Raw genomic sequence first — 27,503 nt, forward strand, 5'->3', positions numbered from 1 at the left:
CACGCCTCTCCCTGCGCCGCCATCTTGTTTAGAGTCATATCCGGAGATTCTCAGTCGCCATTTCATTCTCGGGAAACAGCGGTGGCGTTGGTGAGTTTTTGGCGGAGAGCGGTACCTGGCGCTGTGTGGACGCTGGGGAGGGTACGGGTACAATGTTTGGCGTTGGGATACGTTATTATACGTCACAGGAGTCTGTATAGAAGAAGAATAACACATAGGCTCGGGACAGCGGGGCGGACGGGGCTCGGGTAATGGAGGGGGGGACAGCAGCAGCAGCACGACTCCCAGCATGGCGGGTATGGTCAGTGCACGCTGGGAGTTGTAGTTTGGTCCCATCTGGGTGATAGGTGGGGTTATTAGATTGCACGGAGCCATATGGGGATTCCATATGTTTCGCATGTTTGCTTGCTGTGGCCCTATACTGCTCATGTCCTATCCGCTTATGTGGGCTTTGTGCAGTGTGAAGGCTGCCATACAGGAAGTGCACGGCTAGGCCTCCACAACAGGGCTCAGACCTCCATGGCTGCTATAGGGGCTGACCATCACTGCCTCTACAAGATAGGGCAAGATCTATGGGAGGTCCAGGGCTATAGGTGATGAGAGCAGGACCCTGAGACCCCTGTGTGGGTATACAGGACCACCCCTGGCTATAGCCTTCAGTCCCACAGAAGTAAACTTGTATTCAGATCATGCTTTTTACAGATGCATCCATTTCCATCAACCTCAATGCTTTTGTTTTTTTAAGGACGCAAACAAATAGCATACCATACCGTTGTCACTCAAAAAAACAAAGGATAGGGGGTTTTTTTAAAAAAAATTTTTTTACATTAATATCTATGTAAACAGATGGCTGAGCTTGTGGCCACTTTTTTTTTCCCGCATCAGATGTAAAAGAAAAAAATCTGAAAATAAATAGTGGTCGCTTGGGGGGCCCAACTATCCTGTGGATAGGTATTGTTAGTAGGAAAACCCCTTTAAGGATAAGGCTCCATGTAGCCAGCCGCAGCAAAGAAGCGCTGTGGGAGAAAAAAAAAACGCATTGTAGTTTTTCCCGCACCACTTTTCACAGAACGTTTGCAGATGTTTTGTCTACGGTTTTTCCGGAAATCGCCAGCATTTCCGTAGGTATAATTGACACGTGGTGATTTCGAAAACTGCAGCATGTCAGCCTCACTTATTCTTTGCACGATGTGGGCGACTGTAAAATCAGCCAAAATCAGGAGTGGCTTGAAAAGGAATAGGGAATATTAAAGGAAATGCTTAGGTGTTTCCCTTCTGATAAATCCATTCCTGACTTTGGCTCAAATAACTGCAGCAAAATCTGCAACAAAAAATGTTGTATTTCCTTAAAGGGATCCTATCGGTCAGACACAATTTTTTGTAGGTACCACATCTTAAGAAAGGCTATTCTTCTCCTACCTTTCGTCGTCTTCTCCGCGCCGCCGTTCACCTACAATCCCGGTTTCTCTTGGCATATAAATTAGTTCTCTCGCAGCACTGGGGGTGTCCCCAATGCTGCGAGAGAACTCCAGCGCCGCCTCCTCTTCTTCATCAGCATCATCTTCAGCCTCTTCTTTCGGAGGTGGCTAGTAACTTCTAAGGCCTTGGGCAGAGCAGATTGCGCATGCCCACAGGCCCCGAGAAAATGGCCGCTTACAATACTGTGCAAGTGGCCATATTCTCGTGGCCTGTGGGCATGCGCAGTCTGCTCTGCCCGAGGCCTTAGAAGTTACTAGCCACCGCCGGAAGAAGAGGCTGAAGATGACGCTGCTGGAGAGAGTTCTCTCGCAGCATTGGGGACGCCCCCAGTGCTGTCTGAGCGTTTTAATGTAGGATCCCTTTAATGTGGGGCCTTATATTTAGGGTTCCCACACACTGCCTCTACCGTTGAGTCTTCATCATGGAAATTCAGCAACATGTGTTTCTTGAAGAAACGGCCCCCAATTTATTTTTTGTTTGTTTTTTGGCCAGGGCTCCACATAGCATTAACTGCAAAGTGCATGAGATTTTGGCTATTCCCATCTATACACTGTAGAAAATAATCTGCAGCGGAAATGCTGCAATCTGAAAAACACAAGTGTGTTTGCAAATTGCTGCATGTCAATTCTACCTATAGGGAAACCACCAGCATTTCCATGGTATAATAGAAACAGAAAGTCTGCAGAGGAAAACTCTGGGGACTTTCTGTTAATGCTTTTTGATTTCTGGGGTATTGCAAAGGTTTAAAGCAGCAGGGAAAACCTGCGGCATAAATTGACGTTCATAAGATGCAATAAAAGCTGCATACAGTTTTGATGTGGTTTTTGATTTTATAGGCAAATCGTTAAATAATGTGAATATGTGCATTATTATTATTTTTATTTTTTTTGCAGTTTTAATGTGGGTTTGTGATGATCTAACCACAGGATAGGTCATCAGTATCTCATTGGTGAGAGCTGACACCTGGACACTGCACCCTGCCAGAAGCTGTATACAGCCAGAAGTCACTGCCCTGTGAATGGAAGAAAAGCTGTACTTTCCTGGAACCACCACTACTGTATTGGTGGACTCAGGGAACCGCTCAAATTCTCTTGAATAGAGGTAGAACGGCTTCTGGCTGTATACCCTTCCATCATGTAGATTAGCTGAGAGGTGCAGGCTTTAGGTAGGAAACCTTGTACCCCCCAGATGCTGATGACCTATCTTGTATTATACACAATAAACTGTTATAAAATATATGACCATTTTGCCCCTTTGTATTTAATCTAATTTAGCCCCCCTACTTTGTTGTCCATCAGCACTGGCATAGTAGGGGGGGCTGGCTCCGCTATTACAGTGAACAAGTAAGATAGCCCCCATACTATACGCCAGGTGACAGGTAGGAAGGAGTCAAGTGCATCTTTAGATCTTCAGTTTTGCCTCGGATGAAACTTCTCCTTTATAATTATTAGGAGTTCCTCAGTTAAAGGGGTGTTTCAGCTCATTTTTATTTGCCGTAATACGGCTGATAGTGGGGTTATGAACATTATAAACCAGTTCTTGCCTCTCCTTGAATGTTCTGTTCGTCTGTATACAGGCCCCCGGCTGATGCCATCAGTGACATCCCATTTGTGCTGGGTGACTTCTACAGGCTTCAGCAGTGACCTGTTCACAAGTGGCACATAACTGCCTTCATATGTAGTTTGTGAAAAGGGGTCTGTGATTGGCTACCGCAGTCACCTGGGACTTGTATACCAGTGTTGGTAGCAGTATTGGTTTGTTATGCTTATGGTCCTACTGGCAGCATTGTTAAATAATAAAAAATGAGACGGACCACGCTGTAGTAATTAGGCCCTGTTCACACTTCTGACTTCAATTCAGCAGTGTTCTTACAGTCAAAATGACAGTCTCTGTGGCACTTTGCTGTCCATCATATAATGGATTTGTTAAAAAATGTGAACCGCCTTATTAGGCTCTGTTGTTTGTTTTTAGTAGCACTCCGAATATTTTAAAGGGATTCTACCATTAATACACTTTTTTTTTTTCTCGTTGACACGTACCGTGTTTCCCCGAAAATAGGACGTACCCCAAAAGTAAGGCATGGCAGACATTTTGCTGCCTTGCCTAATATAAGGCGCTCCCCCGAAAGTAAGACGTAGTGAATAGAAATGAATGGAAGTAGCCGGCAAGCGGGGGGTTAATCGGCGTGCCGGGCGCTTCCATTAATTTCTATGGGAGCGTGTGTGGGCACCGACCGGAGGCATTAGCGCTGGATGTCTGCTGACACCAGCAGACACCAGGCGGCTATGGCGGCCGCCCGACTCCCGGGTGGCCGCCATAGTTAAACACCTGGCATCCTGCCATAGCCGCCTGGTGTCTGCTGGTGTCAGCAGACATCCAGCGCTAATGCCTCCGGTCGGTGCCCACACCAACCATGGGCATTAACCCTTCTGGCGCCGTTGATCGCTGGCACCTGGAGCATTCTCCAGGGCCGACGTCACGTTGGCATGACAGCCGGGAGCCTTGTAAAGGCTCCCCGGCCTGTCTGCAGTGCTTTTCTTTTGCAGGCTGCTCTATGCAGCCTGCAAAAGAAATGACAATTTTTTTGCAATGCAATGCAATTGCAAAGGTCTGATTTTGCATTGCAAAAAATTGTCATTTCTTTTGAAGGCAGGTTGCTTGTCTGTAATGTATTACAGGGGGTTAATAAATGCAAAAATATATATACTTTTTATATATATATATATATATATATATATATATATATATATATATATATATTAAAAATTCAAATCGACCCATTTCCCTAGATCACATGTAAAAGTATGTAAATACTGTGAAACACATACCGTACATGTTAGGTATCCCTGTGTCCAAAATCGCCTGCTCTACAAATCTATAAAAATATTTTTATACTGTACAGTATTTAATAAATGTTAATATTTATATTTAGCAATATATGTGAATTCTTCTTTGAAAAAAATAAGACACCCCCTGAAAATAAGACATGGCGCATCTTTGGGAGCAATAATTAATATAAGACACCGTCTTATTTTCGGGGAAACAGGGTAGGAATAGCCTTAAGAAAGTCTATTCTTCTCCTACCTTTAGATGTCTTCTCCGTGCCGCCGTTCCGTAGAAATCCCGGTTTTCGTCGGTATGCAAATGAGTTCTCTCGCAGCACTGGGGGTGGGCCCCAGCGCTTAAGCAGGACTGGGGGCGTCCTCAATGCTGCAAGAGAACTCTCCAGTGTCGCCTCCATCTTCTTCAGGAACGGCCTCTTCACGCGTCTTCTTCCGGCGCAGGTGGTCAAACTTGTAGGCCTCGGGCAGAGCTGACTGCACATGCCCACAGGCCACAAGAAAATGGCCGCTTACTTACTGTGTTGGTTTTTTTTGCTTCCCTTTCATCGCACTCCACTTATATTCTGGGGTCTGAAGATATAATGGCAGTTTTAGTTCGGTATGGACAAAACAGTCAAGCCAACCTTACGACATGGTTCGCCCAAGACATAATCATACTTTTAAAGGAGCGTGACCTAAATAATTGCCATTAACCACTTCCAGACCACCCATTGGGTTTTTACGCCCGGAAAGTGGTTGCCTTGATCTGCAAGGACATATCGGTACATCCAAGCAGAACTCAGCAGCTGTACGAAATCGTGGAGCCGGCTGTAGCAACAGAGAGAAGACAGGGTCAGAGGGTATGTGCTATGAGCGCCACCGTGATGCGCCTGCCCTCTGACCCAGCAGTCACGTGACCCACAGGGATCCTATAGGACCCAGATCAGCTCTATAAGCTATATACTTATGTGCAGGAGGTTATATTTCTCTGGGGCTAAATGTGCCAGCCTCAGTTATAGGGGAAATCAGCCTCCCTAACAAAGGAAAAAGCGATCCGATGTCCCAAAAGGTCTATTATGACACAAATAACCCGCCAATAAAATGCGGTTATTAAATGTTATGGCCCTATCCCCGACGACGCCATACAAAATAAAAATTGCTGTAATGGAGAGGAAAAACTATTTTGTAAAGTTTTTTTGTAGAAGCACGTTGTGTTTAGTAAATAAATGAAAAGCAGACACGATTTCCCTCCTATTTTGTTTGTTTTCCTGGATATAAAAAAAAAAAAATCAAACACATGCAAATATAAAAATAAAGCCCTATGTGTCACCGAAATTAGTTGAACAATCCAAACAATAAAATTGTTACAGCCCTCAAAACCGCACATACAAAGAACCCGAAAATGTGTCTGGTCTTGTCTGGTCCGGTACTGAAGTGGTTAATCATAAATGAGGTAAAATGTGTGATTAATTACGATCATAATCGCCCAGCCCTACCATCTAGACACAGTTTGGCCATAGGTAGGGATTGTAGCCGACATCACGTCGCCCCAGGGGTCTGCTCGTACATTTGTGATTTTGAAACACAATTCCAATGTTCCTGAGAATAGTTGTGTGCAGTTGCCCCTGTGAGCGCAGGCGTGGTCTGCATGCTTGGCCACCGCTCCATTTAGGCTACTTTCACATCTGCGTTGTTGACAAAAAAAAAGCCATACTGTATAGATATGCATGGATTTATGAAGGGCCCGTGTTCAAGAAATGGGATTTGCATGGGTATATATGGTTCTTCCTATTATTCCATGTTGTCTGCACACAGGGCATGTTGGGTGCTGTAGTTGGCGACGTGTACAAAGTCTTAGTCTACACATGTATACACCTCTGCGGAAAGTAATATCACACTAGTGGCTAAGGTGTAAAAATATACATAACTGCTATCTGTGCAGAGGAAAAGCCCCTGGGATTTCTGTCTCCTCCTGAACAGCCCCTTTGTGGCAAGACTTTGAGTACATCTTATTTCTGGTCTTGACACTGGAAGGAGAAGACATGGAATATTCTGCTTGGCGCTGGAAACCTGCAAAGTATCCAGGTAGAAAAAATCCAGAGGCTTTGTATCTGTACAGAGGAAAGAAGAGCCATACCTACACAGTAGAGACCATGGTGCAGCTCCGGAGAGCAACCATTGGAATTGCAGATGTTATGAAACTACAACTCCCAGCATGCATGCTGCTGCTGAATGGAGCATGCTGGGAGTCGTAGTTTCACAGCTGGAGTGTGAACGGTTGCTGAGTCCTGGTGTCGTTTCTAGTCGTCCAAGGTTCTTGTACTAGTAACCTGTCACTATGCTGATCCTTTGTAGTGCCTTAGATGTAACCTCTGACCAGTTAGTGTTGTACATTTATGTTTCCTGCTTTCTTCCACCAGATACAATGAGTGGCTGCAGAGTATTTATAGGGAGGCTTAGTCCTCATGCTCGTGAAAGGGACGTGGAGAAGTTTTTCAAGGGGTATGGACGCATCAGAGAAATTAACTTAAAAAGCGGATTTGGCTTTGTGGTAAGTAGCAGCATCTGTCACATTATTCACCAGGTATCACATTTGCTTGTTTTTTACTCAAGGGTCTGTCTTGTAGAATAATTGTCCCTCTTGGCAGACCTCACACCCTGGAGAGAAGGAAAAATAGACTTGCTAGCAGAACAACAGTCTTGCCTTTCCTTCCATCGCTGTGTTGTTTTCTCCTGATCTTGATGTGAGCTAGGTTTTATGTAGTTCTATGGAAACCGCTATGTGTGAATATGGGTGAATAACCGAAAATGCAGGTCAGATCTCAGCTTCGTAAGATGTCGTAAATCTGTTAAATCTCTACATAATAATAATAATATATTTTATTTTTATAGCACCAACATATTCCGCAGCGCTGTACAATTTGTAGGGTTCAAATACAGACAAGAAAAATACATTACAAAGAAATCATCACTTCACACAATGGGACTGAGGGCCCTGCTCGCAAGAGCTTACAATCTATGAGGGGGTGACACAAGAGGTACCAGGGGCAGCTCAAGTTTTAAATCTGCTTATGTATACTCCTTGCTCTATGGGATCTACTTCATAAGATCCCCGTAAAGGGGGTGGTCCTGCCACTTATCACCTGGATAGGAGAGAACTACTAGATATTTAAGGAAAAAGAGCTTCACACAAAGATACGTGCCAACAAATCAGGTGTATTTTATTGGTAGAGCCCTACCAATAAAATACACCTGATTTGTTGGCACGTATCTTTGCGTGAAGCTCTTTTTCCTGATTGATACGGGGTGGGACCCTAGCTTCAACACTTGGAACGAAGTCTGTATCCCTACTTGTACTAGATATTTAAGGGTCCAGTCTCTAAGAGCCACACTGATCACAAGAATAATTATCCCAAGCCCACTGTTTCAACTAACACTCCATTTGCTGTTTATGGAGCTGAATGAGATTTGAGTGCTTGGCTATCTTCTGCAATTCCATAAATTTAATGGAGCAGTAGTTGAGCGCACTCACCACCACTCCACTCACAAAGGACTTGTTACCTCTGTTCTCCTCATTGGTAGGGGTCCCTGCAGGAGCACCCTCACCCCTTTAATAATATACGGTAGTACCGTGGTTGCAAACCTATAGCATGCGTGCCAAAGGTGACACTGAGCCCTCTCTGTGGGCACCCATTTGTGGAACAGATTATACAATGTGGAGACCCCTCATTATTTATATCGCACAGTAACTGTTTTATGCCAGAATGTGGACCCAAGTTATTTTGTAACTTTATATTCATGAAGCATAAAAAATTAATTTTTAGTATTTATTCCTTCTGGATTTTTGTTGGTTGGTGCAATTTTTTATATGTTTTTCTAGAGTATCTGTTTTATAGCAGACATGAGATATTAGTACAGGCTGTGATAACATTGCACGGTCACTGTAAAACAGATCCTGTGCAATGTAAATAGGAAACAGTAATTGTTCAAAAGTACCAAATGCAAACGATTACCTTTTAGTACAAAATTGTATGTATTATTGAAAGCTTTGTTATGCTCCATACACACTCAATTCCCATTCACTTCAACTGTCTTCAGGTGAGCTATTGTGTACTTTTGGGGGGGTCACAGCTTCTAATACTATCAACTGTTAGGGGGGTTGCCAGGTATCGGACCCTCACCAATCGTGATGTCGATGACCTATCCAAATAATCTAAGTGCCGGGGGGAAAAAAAAACTTTTTAAGACGTTGGACAGAGAAGGGTGAATTATTTTGTTATCCATTTCATCAGTACATGCAGAGCAATCTTATGAACCCAGTCCATTATAATAATCCATTGGCCTGTTTTTCTTTGCAATAGGAATTTGAAGACCACAGAGATGCAGATGATGCCGTGTATGAACTGAATGGAAAAGAACTATGTAATGAAAGGTGAAATACTACTTACATTTGGGAAATTGTGACCTTTGTGGACAAAACCAATAAGAATCAAATTCATTTACTTAGACATAGGACTGTCTGATGTGTTCATGTGCCCTAATGCCATCCAGATGTGCCTAAAACAGATAACCGATTTAATACAGAATATGATCACGCAACTCCCAGGTTGGCCTGTCAGGCTGGTCTTACACGACCGTATTGGTTTTACAGTCTGCAAGTTGCTGATCAGCAACACTACTAATAGACATTGGACATAGACATCGCAGACGCCCATGTCCTGCCGCACGCGCCCATAGAGTTCTATGGGCGAGTCCGTGCAGTGAATTCACCGCCAGTGTGGACCTTAGTCACGACACACCACGGATAAAATTTCCGGTGGTGTAAGAGGCTGCACTGAATATAATGTGTCTGCAATTGAAAACCCATAAATTATGGTCGTGTAAGAGCAGCCTCACTTTACATCTGATGTCTGCTCCGCATAGCTGTAGTCATACCTGACTTCTCTCTAGAACGGCACTCATAAACTGTGAAATAGATATATTGTAGGTCATGACCGATAAAGGATTTGTTGTAGTGACTGTGGGAGGATAAATAAATGAAGGTGATTTTCCTCATGTCTAACTTTTACTGCACAGTCACGGTAACTTGTAGAGCCTTCTTACCGTCAGCTCTTTGTTACATGGGATGCCACGGCCTTTCAAGAAGGAAAGTTTTAAAATCTTCATAAAAAGTGTTAGGGCACAATAAGTAGAATTAGTTTTGTGTTTAAATAACATACATGTAACATACATGTTTGGCAACGCTGGAAATGCATTAGAAAGAGAATAAAATCACAAAGGGGTAAAGCAAGCAAATAGGTGGGGAGTTGTGGGAGAATAGTTATCAAACTAATGTGTCTTTTTCCTTTGATGCAGAGTCACAATTGAGCATGCTAGAAATCGAAGAGGAAGAGGGGGCATGATGGGTGGCGGAGGACGTTACCCAATGCGCTTTGGCTACCGTCAGTCAAACAGTGGTGGACCTAGGTAATGATATTCTTGGGCTGTGTACTATATTGTGTACCTAGACCAAATTCTCTTCTAATAGATCAGATTGGTGATGTAAGTAATCTCAGGCTGATTTCTAGAACAAAGCAGCTTTATAGAGCAACCTGGTATTCGCTGCTTATAGATTATCTGCCACATTCTGCAAAGAATCTCATGGATTTAAATGGCCCTTTAGTGTCACCTGCACACTTGTTTGACCAAGTCTTCCACTCCATTTCCCTTGTATACTTGCATGCTTGACTCAGACAATCGTGCATGAGGTTCAATGGGGAAACGGTAATAAGCTCCACAAAAGCAAAGGATTGTCTGATCGCTGGGGGTTCCATTGTCTTCAGCAATTCTGCAGGGTCTGAACACAGCACATGCCTGATTTTCTATACAAATGAGAGCGCTGGGACCCTTGTTCTTGTGATCGGACCTGTATGAAGGCGATAAGCTGTTGTTTTGGAACATCCCCTTTAAGCGCTCTATAAAGCCTTTTAGAAAACAATGCTGATCAGATGACACCAGTGTGATCTTGGATCTAGAACAGGGGTCAGCAACCTCCGGCACGCCAGCTTCTGTGAAACTACAACTCCCAGCATGCTCCATTTACTTTCATTGGAGTTCCAAGAACAGCAGAGCAAGTATGCATGCTGGGAGTTGTAGTTTTACAACAGCTGGAGTGCCAAAGGTTGCCTATCTCTGATCTAGAATATTTCAGCTGGATTTCCTTCTTCACCCTTCTACTAATATGTGTAGCTTTCATGGTTCTCTTTCTGCAGTACTCTTTGTTTCCAGCATCTTGTCACTGAGTTGTTTCTTTGGTAGCAGGTATGGACCCCCAGTACGCACTGAGCATAGAATAATTGTGGAAAACCTCTCCTCTCGTGTCAGCTGGCAGGTGAGCATTTTTGCATGTTTAAAAGCCAATCCTTGTATAGAGTGCCATAAGAGCTTGGGTTGTTATATTGTAAGTGGTTCTAACAACACTGAGGGTGCCGTCACTCTGCCCGATCATTTACATCCAGTTCTTTACAAAGTCCATACCTCCATTAAACTCTTTTATATCAGATAACAGCACTACATGTTCCACAGCACCCAGCTGATGCTATTCACACGCAGTATATGAAAAGTGTTTATTCCCCATTTGGTGTATACATTAATGTGTGCTGTGGTCAAAGCTGTATATTGCTACTTGTTATACATTTTTGTGGCTCTGTCTAACTTGAATGTATAGCTTATGTGATGATGCTGTAGAGAATCTGACATAGAGAAAGACCTTTAAATGAAGGCATCTATTAGATCCCATAATGCCACCAAGCTAGAAGGTGACCTGTAGCCCTTTAGATGTGCACTGTATGTAAACACTGTAGTATCTCCTCCCTTTCACAATACCAAGGAGCAAGCCAAGTGAATTTGGGATGTGCTCCCTTAACATTACATATATACTCCCCAGCCATCCAATCTGACCTCCCAACAGCATAGTTTTATTTCTTTTTTTATTTGGGGGTCTCTGACATCAGCTTTTTCTCTCCTTGTATGCTCCTTCTTGTGTAGGGAAGGGGATGGAGCAAGGAATGGCAGCTGACTGACTGCTACCTAAAGTGTATGGCACATTTGGGACTTTGAGGTGCCGCTAGGGCTGCTATAGCCTTTGATCTCCACTAGCTTTGTGTTAGGAGGATATCTAATATATGCCTAAATTCAGGCGGTCTGTCTCCTAGACGGATTCTTTGGTATTGCTTTGTGGTTTAGTGGAGCAATATAGTTGAGGAATACTCAGATGAATGGACACCACTATAGGGGAAATAGTGTAACCTGAATGTCATTTCCTCTTGGGGGGGGGGTTTCTCATTTATTGCTGTGATAATATAACACTGCTTCTTGCTTGTAAACACCTCACCGTGTATTTTGTTTGGTTTGCCTCGGTTTTATAGCTATTTATTTGTGAGCGCAGCTTCCATATTGGCTACTAGAAGGAGAGACTCCACTATAAGCTGTAGGCAGAGATCTTCCTACTTAGGAGTAGCCTGCTATAGTAAAGGATACCGTAGATATTTTGTTAAAAACTCCCAGTAGGTTTTTTTATTTGTTTGCTTTTTTTTTGCGCTTTCCTGTTGCATAGCACAAGAAGTTGGCTTTTCACTTCCTAGTGCCAGCGTGCTGGTGGCATGACTGTTGCATCTGTATATTGGCGGTGTGTCCGGCAGGGCTAGTCAGATCAAATATGAGTGCAGAAATGTACAACGGAAGGGAAATGCTGGTCACCCAGATGGCACAGAGGACAATTGGGAGATGTGCGTCCTGGATCTCCTCTGAAGCCGCATGCTTAGTCTCTGGGGCGGAGGGTACACAGTTAACATCTTATGTGCACCTGTCGGTTTCATTTGCAGGATTGTGCACACTTGTAAAAATCCTTTACATTTACTGATATTGTGTTCTGCACATACCCGGACAGATCATAGATGTCGTAACGTGACAGCGTCTGTCAGTCTACTGAGGTTTGGAAATGTTCAGTCAGTAAGTTCTGTTTTTTGGGGGGGGGTTTGTCCTACTTGATTTTATTTTTTATTTTTTTTTTGCGTTTTTATTTACTCTATACCCTAAAATGTGCTAATGTTTGACAAATGAAAGTAAGTCACGACACGAAAATTGTGATGTGCGGACTGCACAGTGTGAGAACCATGCAAAAATATTACACATCTAAAGTCTGTGGGTGTTTTTGTTTTTTTGTTTGTTTTTTTCTCTTAAGTTACACATTTACTTTCTATTATTAGTACTAAACTGATATTGCTCCATCCTGTGTTGTAGTAAATATTTTTTTCACAGACATATATCTAACCACGTGCATTTTGAACCTCTTTTAACAGCCTTTCTTTGGGTTAAGCCTCGTTTCTCTTGTGTGGAGGAGAGCCCAAGAGTTTTTGGTTTGCTAATGGCTGAAATTCTAGGGCTGGGCCTGTTCTGAAGTTTCCTTTTGGTTCCTATCACCCTCCCGCTTTGCCGATCTAGATCTTGGTTTGCCCAGATTTGAGCAAGTGTGGCTAGCTCAGGTCAGCCTCAGGTTCTCTAGCCACTTCCAGTGATTGCATCCAGTGGTTTCAGGTTTAACGTCACTCACTTACTGAGACTCTGGTGCTCCCCTGCCGCCTTCCACCCTTCTCATGTAAGTGAGTTGCTCACAAGGTCATCTAGGTTATGGACAAGCGACTCTTTGCTTAAGGTACCTCCGACCACTGGTTATATATTGTGGTAAGTAACTTGGGTTTGAAATAATATAACACCAAGTAATAAACTGAGAATAGTTAAGTCTTATGTAGCAGTGAGGTTGTTACATATAGAGTAATACCATTTTTTTGCATCCTATAACCATATATGCTTGTGTTCCTATTGTAACAACATTAGTAGAACTTGCGTAAGATTGTTTAACATGCTACCTCATGTCTATACACGTAACGTATCTGCATATTATGTAGATCAGCTTCATACATGACACTAACACTGATTTATCATAGGTTTTTTAGCTAAACCACAGGTCTTTTCAGGGCAGTATCAATATCTTATAAGCTATGCACAATGCAGCCCGTGTACGGGGGCGGGTTGGTTATATGCTAACCAACATTACTTGTTTCAGGATTTGAAGGACTTCATGAGAAAAGCTGGAGAGGTGACATATGTGGATGCACACAGGAGTAACAGGAATGAAGGGTATGCACGTGTTATGGAGATCAGACTGCTGACATTGTATTAACAATGGTTTATATGGGAAGTTTTCTAGTCTCCCTACAGGAGTATGACGACGTTTATGGGCTGTGTGCTGTCCATTATTAAGGATCTATAGTAACAGAGCACATACAACCTATTCCTTCGTATGGATTCATGCCTATGACTGTATATTTTTTTAGATCAGTGTGGGTGCTATAGAACTGAGCTGGAAAATATAGAGCCGCTCCTGTCCATTTTTGCATCTTATCCTGTCTATTCTATTGACGGGATCTGTTTGCTGTCCTTCTCCTTTTCCATGGATCCGCACATGACTGTGGTAACTAACATGGTCAGTTCCGTTAACTCAGTTGGTTTTAGGGATCACTTATTTAATGCTAGGCCATAGACAACGATGTAGCTAGGACGTGGGAGGCACATGTCTGTTTTTCTTGTTAGATATGTTTTCTTTTTCCATTTAAGGGTCGTGGAATTTGCATCCTACAGTGATATGAAGAGTGCTTTAGAGAAGTTGGATGGCATGGAACTTAGTGGGCGGAAAATAAAGCTGATTGAGGATCGCAAAAAGCACAGGTACGTGGAATTTGCTCCATTGGAGAATTTTGGATTCCATCTGTGTTTGTGGAGTAATATCCAGTTAATGTTTTCTGTCTAGTATTTCTTTGTAGCATTGCCGTCATCTGTATGTGCTAACATTTCGCCGAGGGGTGTTCTGTTTCAGCTAATGGATACATAATATTTTAAGACTGGGTGTGAGTAAGCACTGTATATTGCTACTTTTCTCTTTGAGCGGCTACATATCCCAGAAGTAACACTTTATCACCCACAGTAGTTCCTAATAAGAAATGAAAGCCGTAGGCACTAGAGATGTGTGAGTACTATTTGAAACAGCCGTTTTGAATAGCATGCACCAATAAGAATGAATGGAAGCGGCCGGCACGCAGACTTTGCCAGCAGCCGGCCGCTTAACCCCCTCCGTGTCGGCTGCATCCATTCATTCCTATGGGTCCGTGCTATTCAGAACGGGAGTTTCGAATAGTAATCACTCATCTCTAGTAGGCACCAGTTGGATAGAATTCAGCAGATGAGGGATTATTGAAGGCAAAAAATATCAGTATGCTTGTTCAGCGGCACATACAGTACAAAATAAGCAAGGCTTCCTTTAGCAAGATGATATGAATCTAAAAGAAAACTTAGTTAAGCTTCATAGAAGCAGGATATCGCAAGTATCTCACCGCCCTATCAGATGCCTTGACAACAAGTTTGTGTCTGGCAGACGTTGGTTCCAGTTCCTTTCAGTTTCTCTAGAAACAGTTTTCTCACAATGTACAGGGTGGCCATAATATAACCTCAGGTGTTTGGAGTCGTGTGCAGGCTGACCCAATGGACGGAATTGCCTGAAAATTTGTATGTGTGCTAATCAAGGCATGGGGAAACGGACGGCATGAAAAAAAATTAATACCAAAACTCCCCGCCAGGGGATAATGTGGCGCTTGACAGTAAACGTCCCTTATTCTCTACTCAGTCTCACTCAGTCGTCACGATGCCTGTCTCTTTGCCAGATCGTGAGCGTCTAATGATGTTGTTTTATGAGAATGCCGGGAACGCCACAGCTGCCCTGAGAGCTTTTCATTGTTTGAAAGACCTGCATACAGGTGCCGGCCCAATGTCTGTAACGTCGCTGAGACAAATGATGAAACGTTTTGAGGCAACTGGGTTACTGAGTGTACAACCAGGCCACGGACGACGACCTGTACGCACCGAGGTCGTGGAGGATATTGCTGCAGCTGTTGAGGAACAGAGCTCCAGTAGTCATAGCGGTAACTGCAGTGCACGCAGTGCCTTGATTAGCACACATACAAATTTTCAGGCAATTCCGTCCATTGGGTCAGCCTGCACACGACTCCAAACACCTGAGGTTATTTTATGGCCACCCTGTCTAAGCGACTTCCCCTTTTTGACCTTATTCATACAACATTGTGAAACACAAAGGGCCCGTGCACACGGTGTTAACGCGAACGCATTTTAGTACAATACACATGTATAGAATACACGTGGAAAAATAACACTCCCATTCACTTCAATGAAATTTTTTACATGTGGAAAAAACACGTCAAAATACGCGCCAAAAAACACGATGCGTTTTTTACTTGTGTAAAAAAATTTCATTGAAGTCAATGGGAGTGTTATTTATACATATGAAGAGCTCAACGGAAAAATGGCCTAAGTCCAAAAATCAATATTGTGAGAAAAACGAAATTTAAAGTTTTAGCCTAAAGCAAACGGGCATTATTGTGGAATATATCTATCCAATGTAATCAGCTAATGAGCACCGTTAATCCTAATCATAAATTGTATTATTTATTAAAAAAATTGCAGCTTCATGTATAAATATTATTTATTTAATATTATTAATTAATTACTACTATTATTAAACGATGAAGAATAATAATTACCTGCCTCCCTTTTCGGCGCTAAATATGTGAAAAGTCGATTTAGAGCCTTTTAAACAATAAGACAAAGTTTTTAAACTAATATAAACAACAGACCGGTAGTCACGATTTCAATGAAAAAATGACCAACGAGAGTGAAGTAAGTAAGTTTGTATTGGACTTAGGCCATTATTCCATTGAGTGTAAATTCTTCTGCATTGAAATATATGGACTTAGGTCATTAATCCTAGGTACCTTGTAAACCCAATGCATAGAACGAGGTACAAAGAAGCTTTCTAGGTAATAATTTGAAATATGACAAAAGGTGGACTTAGGCCATTTTTCCGTTGAGCTCTTCATATGTATTATGGTAAAATGCGCTCGCGTTAACTCCGTGTGCACGGGCCCTAACCGTGTGGTGGAAGTATTTCTCAGACTGACCAAGACTGTGTATATGGAGCTTACTGCATTATAATTCGCAATGATGCAGCAAATTCCATTCACACACTGTGGTCAGTCCAAGAAATACAACCTAGACATGGACAGTTGTATAGGGACCGAAAGTGGTCGTGTGAGCAAGTCCTTATATTACAATCTGAGCCTCTCCTGGGGATCAGCTGGGTAAAAACCTGTAGTGTACTATCGGAGTGGCCTTCCCAACCAGTCCCTCCAGCCACTTGTAAATCCTGGGCCCTGTAATCCTCCTAAATAATACACTTAAGCTATTTAATGCTGCTAAGTCCTTCTGGAATTTATACCAACAAGAAAAGCCAGGTCAGTGGTACGTACCTACCATCCAGCAGCGTAGTATTGGATTGCCTTTTATACAAGGTGCACTCCTGCCCTATAATCTGATGAGAGAGGGGCTGGTGGGAAATGTAAGTATATACGATATAAAAGTGCATGCGGCTATGTGGTGACTTGCACTTACATGTGACTAGATTGTCACAAAAATTACAACTTTGACTTTTTTCTATTGTTTAAAAGTAATAATGTGCGAACTGGCAAAAGACTTGGCGTGTCTAATGCTGAAATAGAAATCCCACACTTAATTCCTTAGGAAATATCCAAAACTTTGGAAGGGTGGAAATCTGACAACCATAACTTTTTTTTTTATTTTTTAAATGTATATTTACAGGGATGTATGAGGCGGCTTTTTTTTTTTTTTTTTTTAACATCTATATCATTTAGAGGAATGTTTGATGTTTTGATCGATTTTTTATTTTTTTTTTTTTATTTTTTTTTTTTTATTTTGGGAGGCGAAATAGGAAAAATACTGTAGTTTGGGTTGTTTTGCTTACAGCCATGATTTAGCAGCAAAAAAAAACGATTGTTACCATGTGATATTTGCAATGTAGTCCTAGCCGGGGGGGAGGGGGAAGCTCTGTTCAGGCCCTTTTTTTTTTTTTTTAATAATAATAATAATAATAATTACTTTTTTTTGGACTGACACAAGTATGGTCAGACAGATCCATTATATGTGTGTGTGTGTGTATATATATATATATATATATATATATATATATATATATATATATATATAAATTTTTTTTATTTATTAAAACATTGAAGCCATCAATTTGAAATGGATGTGCTAAACAGATGTGTGTGTGGGGGGGGGGGGAAGTGACCTAGATGGAGCCTTAAAGAGGACCTTTCACCGATTTGGGCACAGGCAGTTCTATATACTGCTGGAAAGCCGACAGTGCACTGAATTCAGTGCACTGTCTGCTTTCCCTATCTGTGCCCCGGATGAAGAGCTATCAGTATCGGTACCGTAGCTCTTTACAGTCAGAAGGGCGTTCTTGACAGACTGTCAGGAACACCCTTCTGACTGTAAAGAGCTACGGTACCGATACTGATAGCTCTTCATCCGGGGCACAGATAGGGAAAGCAGACAGTGCACTGAATCCAGTGCACTGTCGGCTTTCCAGCGGTATATAGAACTGCCTGTTCCCAAATTCATGAAAGGTCCTCTTTAAACTACTGATATTTCCAAAGGTTTTCCAGCTGATTGTTTTGTGGATCTGTATAATATCCAGTGGTTGCATTTTGTACTCAATTGGTTTTGTTTCTGCCCAGAAGCAGATCCAGGTCAAGAAGCTACTCCAGATCACGTAGCAAGTCCAAGTCTCGTGGATCTTCCAGGTCTGCAAGCCGATCCCGCTCTCCTAGCCGCACACCTGAAAAGAAATACAGTCAGAAATCTACCAGCGGTGAACCATCCCAGAGCTCCCCTAAACGCCAGTCCAGGTCCAGTTCAGCAGAGAGCCGCGGTTAGAGATGACCCCCTGTTATATGTAGAAATCCTGAATGAAGGTTATGTGCCCCAAGAGGAAGATAGCTGGGGATGAAAGGTTTTCACTGTTTTATGTAACCAAAGCGCCTGTAAAATAATCTGGCATAAAAAGGTGGCCTAATGCTTTGTTTTTGTAAATATGCGATCTGGCTCTTCTGCCTAGACCACGGGTACTGGCAGGAGTGATGTAACCCTTCCTATTTGACATGTGTTTCACTGTGTAGATGAGTGAAACTTGTCTGATTATATATTTTTTTTTCTTATTTTCTGACTTGTTTATATATTAAATTAAGATGTATGTAGATTTGAGTTAGTATGGTCATTGACAACACACACTGCCCTATTGATCTATTCTTTATCACTAACATTTATTTGCCAGGAATATGTAAGCTTCAGTGAATCTATGTATAAAGCAAATCCTAAGTGTTCTCATAGCGCATGTTACATCAGGTAGGTGTCATCGTTACAGACGGGGTCATTTATTTACAGCCAAAGCCTAGGTTTTGATTCATCTCCTATCGGCTTCATTAGGTGTTGTGCGTGTGACGGATGAAACCTACAGGAATACTACTAAATGTAAAATTTCCACCTTTATTTACATAATTCTAAATTTCAAGGACAATTTTTTTTTTTTTTTTTCTTTCTAGCGTTTTTTTGTAACTTTACAGTTTTTTTTCCTGTTTTTTGCTTCTTGTTAATCTTTTGTGTTAATTGATCTCATTTGCTTTTGTGGTTAGTAACTAGTTGTCGTTGGGAAATTAGTTTAAAGCCGTTTGTCCTATTTTGATCTGGTATTGTATTCTCATTTCTGCTTTTTGGTTAATTAAAGAAACTTTGAAGGCAATTTTTTTTTTTCCTTTAAAGCAAAGTTTGATCTGTTTATTTCTGTTCATCAATTTGTGTTCAATTTTTAAATTCATTTTTTTATTAATTGAAAATAAAAAGACCGATTTTTGGGTACATTACGGGTAAGACGACTTCATTGCAAAATCACTGAAATTTATTTTTTTTTGAGGGGGGTGGTTTTTACCAAAGTGGGTTTTTTTGCCTGCAGACATTGAGTGGCTTTTAATCTTTGTATTGCAAAGATTGAAAGCTGCGGGTACAAAAAAATTGCAGCAATAATTGTCATGCAAAGTGTTTAAAACCCACAGCAAAATCTACTTGGCACTGCAGGTTTTCCATTACACATATGAATGGGATTTCAATAAATTCCATCCAGTGTCCTCCATCTGTAAATCACCATGGATTGCATTTCCTAACACACTACAATTGTGTAAAGAGGTTTTAACAGAAAACTGGGGCCCCGTTCTGTTCTGTCTTATAGAATTGGCAGACATAGCAGTGTTTCTGTTTCCCTGGCAGTCCCATAGATGGACAACCTACTATTCCATTCCTTTGGGTGCAAGGAATCTAGCAATTGGACCCCCTATCCTATGAATAAGGGTACCTTGAAATGACAATGCTTCTTTTAGAAGGGACCTTTCAATTTGTCGTAGACTGCTAGCATTCTTTTTTGCGTAAGTGGTGTGTTCCCGCTCGCGCTAATAAGAAGCAAGCTGCCCTTTCTTCAGGCGGATTCCGCGGCTGATTTAGCCGTGGCATCCGCCTCGCGACAGCACTATCAGGACTAGGCCCATTCATTTGGGCCTACTCCAGTGCGGGAAGCCGCGGCAGGCACATTTTGTTCCTATTCTGACGTGGCTTCCCGCATCAAAATCGGAGCCAGAGTGCGCAGTCCCTAGCCCCTTACCTTCACTTTGCTATAGATCCTAAGTTACATTAATACGATTTATATCTTTGGAACAGCTGCTTTTATTTTAATTAGCTTACTTCTAGCACCATCATATTCTGCAGTGCTTTACAGACTTTGCCAGTCCCATGTAGAGCTCACAATTATTTACATTCCCTATCAGTATGTCTTCGGAGTGTGGGAGGAAAATAGAGTACCTGTCGGAAACCCATGCAAACACTGAGAGAACATACAAACTCCTTGCAGAAGCCCTTGGCTGGGTTCTAACCTAAGACTCCAATGCTGTAATGTAACAGTGCTAACCTCTGAGCCCCCATGCTGCACCAACACTGTAATGACCTATGACAGCGCCGACCAGGTGAGGTATGGAATTAAGCTTTGGAGACCTGGTGACAAATTCTGTGTAAGCCTTGGAATTTTCTACTTAAAATCAAAGAACAGTACAATACAGGTAAACGTGAGACATGTTTTAATGTTCTGAATGCAGAATGTGCACTATACCTTGTGAATTTTGGGAATTCTTCAAAAAAAAAATAAATCCTATGGTGGTATATTATAAGGGGACATGCACATGGGAAGTAACTTTCAGTGAAAATATTCATTGCTAGTTTTGTTTCCTGCACTCAAAGCATTTCAGTATGGCCAATATTGCAGCAGGACGCTGAAAAAACAAGCTTCCTGCTCGATCTTGCTGTGCATGCCGTGGCTGATTCATCCACAGATTCCGTGGCTTCAGACTACCTGCTTATTAGGCCCACATGATTGGGTCTAATCCATAGCGGGTAGACCGTGGCCAAAAAGCACCTGTGGAAAATGAGAAGGAAATCCTCTTCACTTTCCACTGTGTGAACTTACCTAGGAGTTCACTATGATGTGGTCAGCTCAGGTAACACAAGCCACAGATGCAGTGCATACCTGAGGCACTGGCTTCCTAATTACATCATGGAAGTCAGATTTGCATATACTTAACTGTATTAATTTTTTATATTTTTTTACTACTTAGTAATGGACCTTGAGCAGATTACTAGAATGAAGGAACCCCCTAATGCTAAATCTTGCAATGCAGAAATGTCATCCATATTAACGCTTCCTACTTTAGATTCCGTCCCCTGACAGCTGGTGTTTAGTACACGCTCCCCAGTAGATATTGTTCCTTAGTATCTGCTGGGATGTGAGAAGTCTGTAATATTCGCTGGTACCTAAGTGACTATATTATGTGATGGCCCCTGAGCGAGATACACAGGTTCTGCACAACGCAAAAAAGGTGGGCAGATTACCATGTATCTGGATTAAAGAAAAAAAATGTAAAAAGGTGGGCACTATACTCTAAAATATTTACTTGGTGTCCACTGGAGAAGGTAGGTTATTTGATACCCAAGGAAAGTAGTTAGACAAAAAAAAAAGCTTTAAGGCTGAGGCCCCACGGGCTGGAAATGCAGCATAAAAAAACAGAGAGAAAAAGCTGCGTTTTCTGTCGTGGAAAAAAACGCGCATGTACATCCGTTTTTCAGTTCTGTGCTGTGGAAATTCAGATGAGTTTTCTGTTGAGTTTTTCATTGCAGTTTTTTTTTTTTAGCATTAAAGTTTGGAGGGGGAAAACCCAGTACCACGGGTAAGGTGAACCAAATCAAATGCAAGGGGGAAGGGGGTGGGAGAGAAAGATTCTGACGCAGCAGAGCCAAAAGATTGGAGACATACAGAGAAAAAGATAATATCCAATATTAATGGCAATAAACAGAAGAAAACGGTAACAGAACACAAAGACAAGGACATTTGACAACATTACAAGGACACAGAAGGGAATAGGGAGTAATAGAAGTAGTTACACAGCAGCCAAGTCTGCTGAAGCGTCCCCTCATCAGGACGGAGCTGAGCCATCAGGTCCTCCATCATGCGCAAGTGTAGAAACTCTTTCAGCCTGGAGAGAAGGATGGGAGGAGTCTGAGATTTCTACAGCCTAGGGATAACGTACTGAGCCGCCACCAGCCCAGGAGTCTGCAGGTGGATTTCTTAAATTTACGTTAGAATATGAAGAGGAGCAGGGTCGTCCTCCAGATCCACCCCCGTCACCTGGCGAACAACCTGTCTAATCCCAGACCAGAAAGGGTGCAGGAACAACCACAGTGGGAACGCATTGCAGTTCTTCCTGCAGCACTTTGAACAGAAAGTTAACGGGAGTTTTCCTCCACGGACTTTCTGTTACCATTATATCTACGGGGGAAGCCACCGGCATTTCCATAGATGTAATTAACATGCTGTGATTTCCAAATTTGCGCCTTTTTTTGGAAATCACAGCGTGTCCGCACTGCAGATTTTAACGCAAAGTGGGCATGGGATTTGCATGAATCCCATCCACTTTGCTGTTACTGTATAACGCCACGATTTGTCCCGCAGCGTTTCCGGCCCTGACCTAAGGCGAAGCTACATATCTGTAACATGGGGCCTTGGGCTAAAGAGGTTATCGAAGGGAAGGAGTAATAAAGCTTAGCAGGGAATTACTACAGTGAGGGGCGGCGAGAGGAAGTCTCTGCTCCTAATAAAGTAATAGGAAAACCCCTTTAATTTTTACATTTACAAACTTAAAGGGGTTTTCCCATGAGCATGACCAATTTTAAGTGAAAGTCACTATGATGATTCAATAGAATCCTATAAAATTCTTAAAATACATGTCAATATAGAAATACAATTTTAGGCCAGGCTCCACGGGATGGAAACGTTGCGGGAAAAATTGCGGCATTTTACAGTCAGGGCAAAGTGGATGGGATTCTAGCAAATCACATGCCCACTTTGTGGTAAAAACCGTGGTGCAGACACGCCACGATTTCCAAAACCAGCGAAGTTTTGGAAATCGCAGCATGTCAATTATACCTACGGAAATGCTGACAGTTTCCCCATTGGTATAATTGAAACACAAAGTTCACAGAGGAAAACTCCACAAAATTTCTGTTTAAAGCGCTGTGGGAAGAACCAGCGCATTTTTTCCTGCAGCGCTTTTTTTTTTTTTTGCTGCGGGACGTCCCGTGGGTCCTTAGCCTTAAACGTAGAACTAAAATGTGAACAGTGGTGACTGAACAGTGCACTTCTCTCAAGTGGCCACTAGATGGCAGACGAGACTTTAGTGAAGAAATGAAGTATGAGTGTCTTCTGAACAGTTAAGCTGGGGTCACACTAGTGTCGGTGTCTGACAGCTAGTGTCCGATATTAATGTCCGGGCAAAATCTTGTAGGATTTAGCTGTCCTCTTGAAAAATCGGACATCTTTGTGAACGGACACTTAAGGACAGACACGAACTGTAAAGAATGCTCATGAGGTCCCATTTAAATCAATGCAAAATGTACGGACACAGCTAATGTCTACGCAGATACACATTCAATCCAGATTTTGGTAGGACCATGATGTCAAATGGGGTATGACGCTTGCCTGATGTCAGAACAAAGAAGAGTCACACATTAAATTTCAACATGCCCAGTCCTGTTTCCAAGTCGAACCTCTGCTGGGGTTTCTGGCAGCAGCTCCTTCCCCTGTTCCCCTAAAGAACATATCCCCAGCTGAGATGAGTATATATGGGGAGGTCATACGACTACTGACCCTAGAGCTATCTATGGCCATCTGAATTAGACACCATAAAAGAGATAACAACTGCAGCAAACAATAAAATATCAGATTTGCTGCAATATCACAATACACCAGATAAATGCTGACTTCCCTAAGCTTCGAGCACCAATTGATGTGCAATTCTAGCATGTTCCAATGTCTATGTATATTGTATGTGTACAGTATATGTATGTGTATGTATATTTTTAAGGCAGGTTCTATTCCGATATGTTGGAATGTAAATATTGGAGCACACTCAGCTTTCACGCTCCGGTACGTGCATGAGCCTTCGCCCACAGATACAAGACTGAGTATACAGACCGAGGGCAGTTCTGATGTTCTGTTCTGTGGATTATGGAGCATGTCCTATCCAATGCAGTGAAAATGGAACAGAATTAGCCATTTAAATCCATGTAACACCGGGGCCCCACATACCATAAAATCACCGGAAACAGTGCGGCAAAAACTGTGGCGTGGATGGGATTCTGGCTTAGCCTAAGATAGAAGGCACATGGAAGTCCTATGTATGGGCCACACACGTGTGCATGAGGCCTTAGGCCATATTCAGATGACACAGAACTGCTACTGATCCACATCTATACTGGAAATAAGCAATGATCAATGGTAATGAACCATCACCGCTGCTCTAGATCATAGTAAACCTTAAGACCCATGGGTTATTGTAGGACAAGTAAAGAGCAAAACCTCCTAAATATGGACAATGTGATGACTGATAGTCTTACTGTTACACATCTTACACTATGATAAGATTATATTGAGTGTGGGAATCCCCAGTCTTCCTGTGAGAGAGAATCAATGAACTGTCTGTGAGTCATTCTTGCGAGATGAATTCTGCTCGGATCATGTGATTCTTAGTACATGCGGTAGATCCAAAGTTAAAGAAACTCATTAGACTTTAATGACACGTGGCAAGTAGATTATGCAAGATGCAGATGACTTTGCAGGTACACGGGTACAGATTTGATACCGGTTACTTCCCTTTAGTAGAGATGAGCGAACAGTGTTCTATCAAACACATGTTCGATCGGATATCAGGGTGTTCGCCATGTTCGAATCGAATCGAACACCACGTGGTAAAGTGCGCCAAAATTCGATTCCCCTCCCACCTTCCCTGGCGCCTTTTTTGCACCAATAACAGCGCAGGGGAGGTGGGACAGGAACTACGACACCGGGGGCATTGAAAAAAATTGGAAAAAGTCATTGGCTGCCGAAATCAGGTGACCTCCATTTTAGACGAATAGTGGATTTCAAATCCGGGTCATATGAGAATGTGAACTTTGTGACTATGAGACAGGGATAGCTGTACAGGCAGGGATAGCTAGGGATAACCTTTATTTAGGGGGGAATGTTATTAAAAATAACTTTTTGGTGCTCTATCGGGTGTGTAATTGTGATTTTTGTGAGATAAACTTTTTCCCATAGGGATGCATTGGCCAGCGCTGATTGGCCGAATTCCGTACTCTGGCCAATCAGTGCTGGCCAATGCATTCTATTAGCTTGATGAAGCAGAGTGTGCACAAGGGTTCAAGCGCACCCTCGGCTCTGATGTAGCAGAGCCGAGGCTCCACAAGGGTTCAAGCGCACCCTCGGCTCTGATGTAGGAGAGCCGAGGGTGCACTTGAACCCTTGTGCACCCTCGGCTCTGCTACATCAGAGCCGAGGGTGCGCTTGAACCCTTGTGCACACTCTGCTTCATCAAGCTAATAGAATGCATTGGCCAGCGCTGATTGGCCAATGCATTCTATTAGCCCGATGAAGTAGAGCTGAATGTGTGTGCTAAGCACACACATTCAGCTCTACTTCATCGGGCTAATAGAATGCATTGGCCAGCGCTGATTGGCCAGAGTACGGAATTCGGCCAATCAGCGCTGGCTCTGCTGGAGGAGGCGGAGTCTAAGATCGCTCCACACCAGTCTCCATTCAGGTCCGACCTTAGACTCCGCCTCCTCCAGCAGAGCCAGCGCTGATTGGCCGAATTCCGTACTCTGGCCAATCAGCACTGGCTAATGCATTGTATTGGCGTGATGAAGCAGTGCTGAATGTGTGTGCTTAGCACACACATTCAGCTTTACTTCATCGGGCTAATAGAATGCATTGGCCAGCGCTGATTGGCCAGAGTACGGAATTCGGCCAATCAGCGCTGGCTCTGCTGGAGGAGGCGGAGTCTAAGATCGCTCCACACCAGTCTCCATTCAGGTCCGACCTTAGACTCCGCCTCCTCCAGCAGAGCCAGCGCTGATTGGCCGAATTCCGTACTCTGGCCAATCAGCACTGGCTAATGCATTGTATTGGCGTGATGAAGCAGTGCTGAATGTGTGTGCTTAGCACACACATTCAGCTCTACTTCATCGGGCTAATAGAATGCATTGGCCAGCGCTGATTGGCCAGAGTACGGAATTCGGCCAATCAGCGCTGGCTCTGCTGGAGGAGGCGGAGTCTAAGATCGCTCCACACCAGTCTCCATTCAGGTCCAACCTTAGACTCCGCCTCCTCCAGCAGAGCCAGCGCTGATTGGCCGAATTCCGTACTCTGGCCAATCAGCACTGGCTAATGCATTGTATTGGCGTGATGAAGCAGTGCTGAATGTGTGTGCTTAGCACACACATTCAGCTCTACTTCATCGGGCTAATAGAATGCATTGGCCAATCAGCGCTGGCCAATGCATTCTATTAGCGTGAACTGAGTTTGCACAGGGGTTCTAGTGCACCCTCGGCTCTGCTACATCAGATTGCTACATCTGATGTAGCAGTGCCGAGTGTGCATCAGATGTGTAGTTGAGCAAAACTGACTCAGCACTGCTAAGTCTCTGCATTCGCATAGGAATGCATTGGCCAGCCTTCGGCCAATCAGCGCTGGCTCTGCCGGAGGAGGCGGAGTCTAAGGTCGGACCTGAATGGAGACTGGTGTGGAGCGATCTTAGACTCCGCCTCCTCCAGCAGAGCCAGCGCTGATTGGTCGAGTTCCGTACTCTGGCCAATCAGCACTGGCCAATGCATTTCTATGGGGAAAAGTTAGCTTGCGAAAATCGCAAACTGACAGGGATTTCCATGAAATAAAGTGACTTTTATGCCCCCAGACATGCTTCCCCTGCTGTCCCAGTGTCATTCCAGGGTGTTGGTATCATTTCCTGGGGTGTCATAGTGGACTTGGTGACCCTCCAGACACGAATTTGGGTTTCCCCCTTAACGAGTTTATGTTCCCCATAGACTATAATGGGGTTCGAAACCCATTCGAACACTCGAACAGTGAGCGGCTGTTCGAATCGAATTTCGAACCTCGAACATTTTAGTGTTCGCTCATCTCTACCCTTTAGCAGTCCTTACTACTGAAATATACAAGACTTTATGCTTTTTTGGTGCAGAATTGAATGCGTTTTTTTAGGGCCAAGGCTTTTTAAGGCTGGTGTATTGTATTCTAGTCTTAGTAAGGTCTCCCACTAATGGAGCTTTCAATGCAAATGTGAACATAACCCTACTCACAGATTCTCAGTACCATTGAGTACCAGTAGAAAATGCCCTAAAATAATTTAAAAAAACAATTACATATGGGATAAATTCCAGCCCTTCTTGTAACCTATCATAAACTGATCATATACATTAGATAAATATTGGCTAAAGCTGCTGATTCCTGTCAGACTTAGGGCGCCCTGGACTCCGTTCTGTAGGTTTCCGTTTCATGCACAAAACTGGACAGGAGACGGAAGCCTGCAGTCGTGTTTGAAACCCATTCATTTGAATGGGTTTGAAAAGTGTCCGGCCGTGAGCGCCGGTGAGTGTTTTATGCTCTCTGCAGTGAAACTGTTTTTTTGGTTTTTTTTTAACCGGACACAAAGTCAGACATACAGGTTTAAAAAAAAACGGTTTCGCTGCGAAGAGCATAAAACGCTCACCGGTGCTCACGGCCGGACACTG

At 43.0% G+C, this 27,503-nt stretch overlaps 1 protein-coding gene across 4 annotated transcripts; it reads left to right on the forward strand.

Annotated features, from left to right (window-relative positions):
* LOC142214145 (serine/arginine-rich splicing factor 5-like) lies at positions 1-19,079 on the forward strand. Of its 4 annotated transcripts, none has more exons than XM_075282940.1 (8): positions 1-90; positions 6,722-6,852; positions 8,663-8,733; positions 9,657-9,767; positions 10,599-10,671; positions 13,405-13,478; positions 13,956-14,066; positions 18,008-19,079. In XM_075282940.1, exons 2-8 carry the CDS (start codon positions 6,727-6,729, stop codon positions 18,204-18,206), a joined length of 765 nt encoding a protein of 254 aa, XP_075139041.1. In that variant the 5' UTR covers positions 1-90; positions 6,722-6,726; the 3' UTR covers positions 18,207-19,079. The 4 variants fall into 4 exon arrangements, with proteins under 4 accessions (XP_075139041.1, XP_075139042.1, XP_075139043.1 ...); XM_075282941.1 differs by having other exon boundaries at positions 18,011-19,079; XM_075282942.1 differs by having other exon boundaries at positions 10,602-10,671.
* The last annotated feature ends 8,424 nt before the right edge of the window (positions 19,080-27,503 follow it).

This window comes from Leptodactylus fuscus, chromosome 7 (genome assembly GCF_031893055.1).
Source record: "Leptodactylus fuscus isolate aLepFus1 chromosome 7, aLepFus1.hap2, whole genome shotgun sequence".
Lineage (NCBI taxonomy): Eukaryota > Metazoa > Chordata > Amphibia > Anura > Leptodactylidae > Leptodactylus > Leptodactylus fuscus.

Bases quoted from the DNA above. Each gene is read 5' to 3' on its own strand.
- LOC142214145 (XM_075282940.1), top strand. From the start codon at position 6,727: ATGAGTGGCTGCAGAGTATTTATAGGGAGGCTTAGTCCTCATGCTCGT. The intron at 8,734-9,656 runs GTGAAATACTAC...CCTTTGATGCAG, and splicing joins AAAGAACTATGTAATGAAAG to AGTCACAATTGAGCATGCTA. The intron at 9,768-10,598 runs GTAATGATATTC...TTTCTTTGGTAG, and splicing joins TCAAACAGTGGTGGACCTAG to CAGGTATGGACCCCCAGTAC.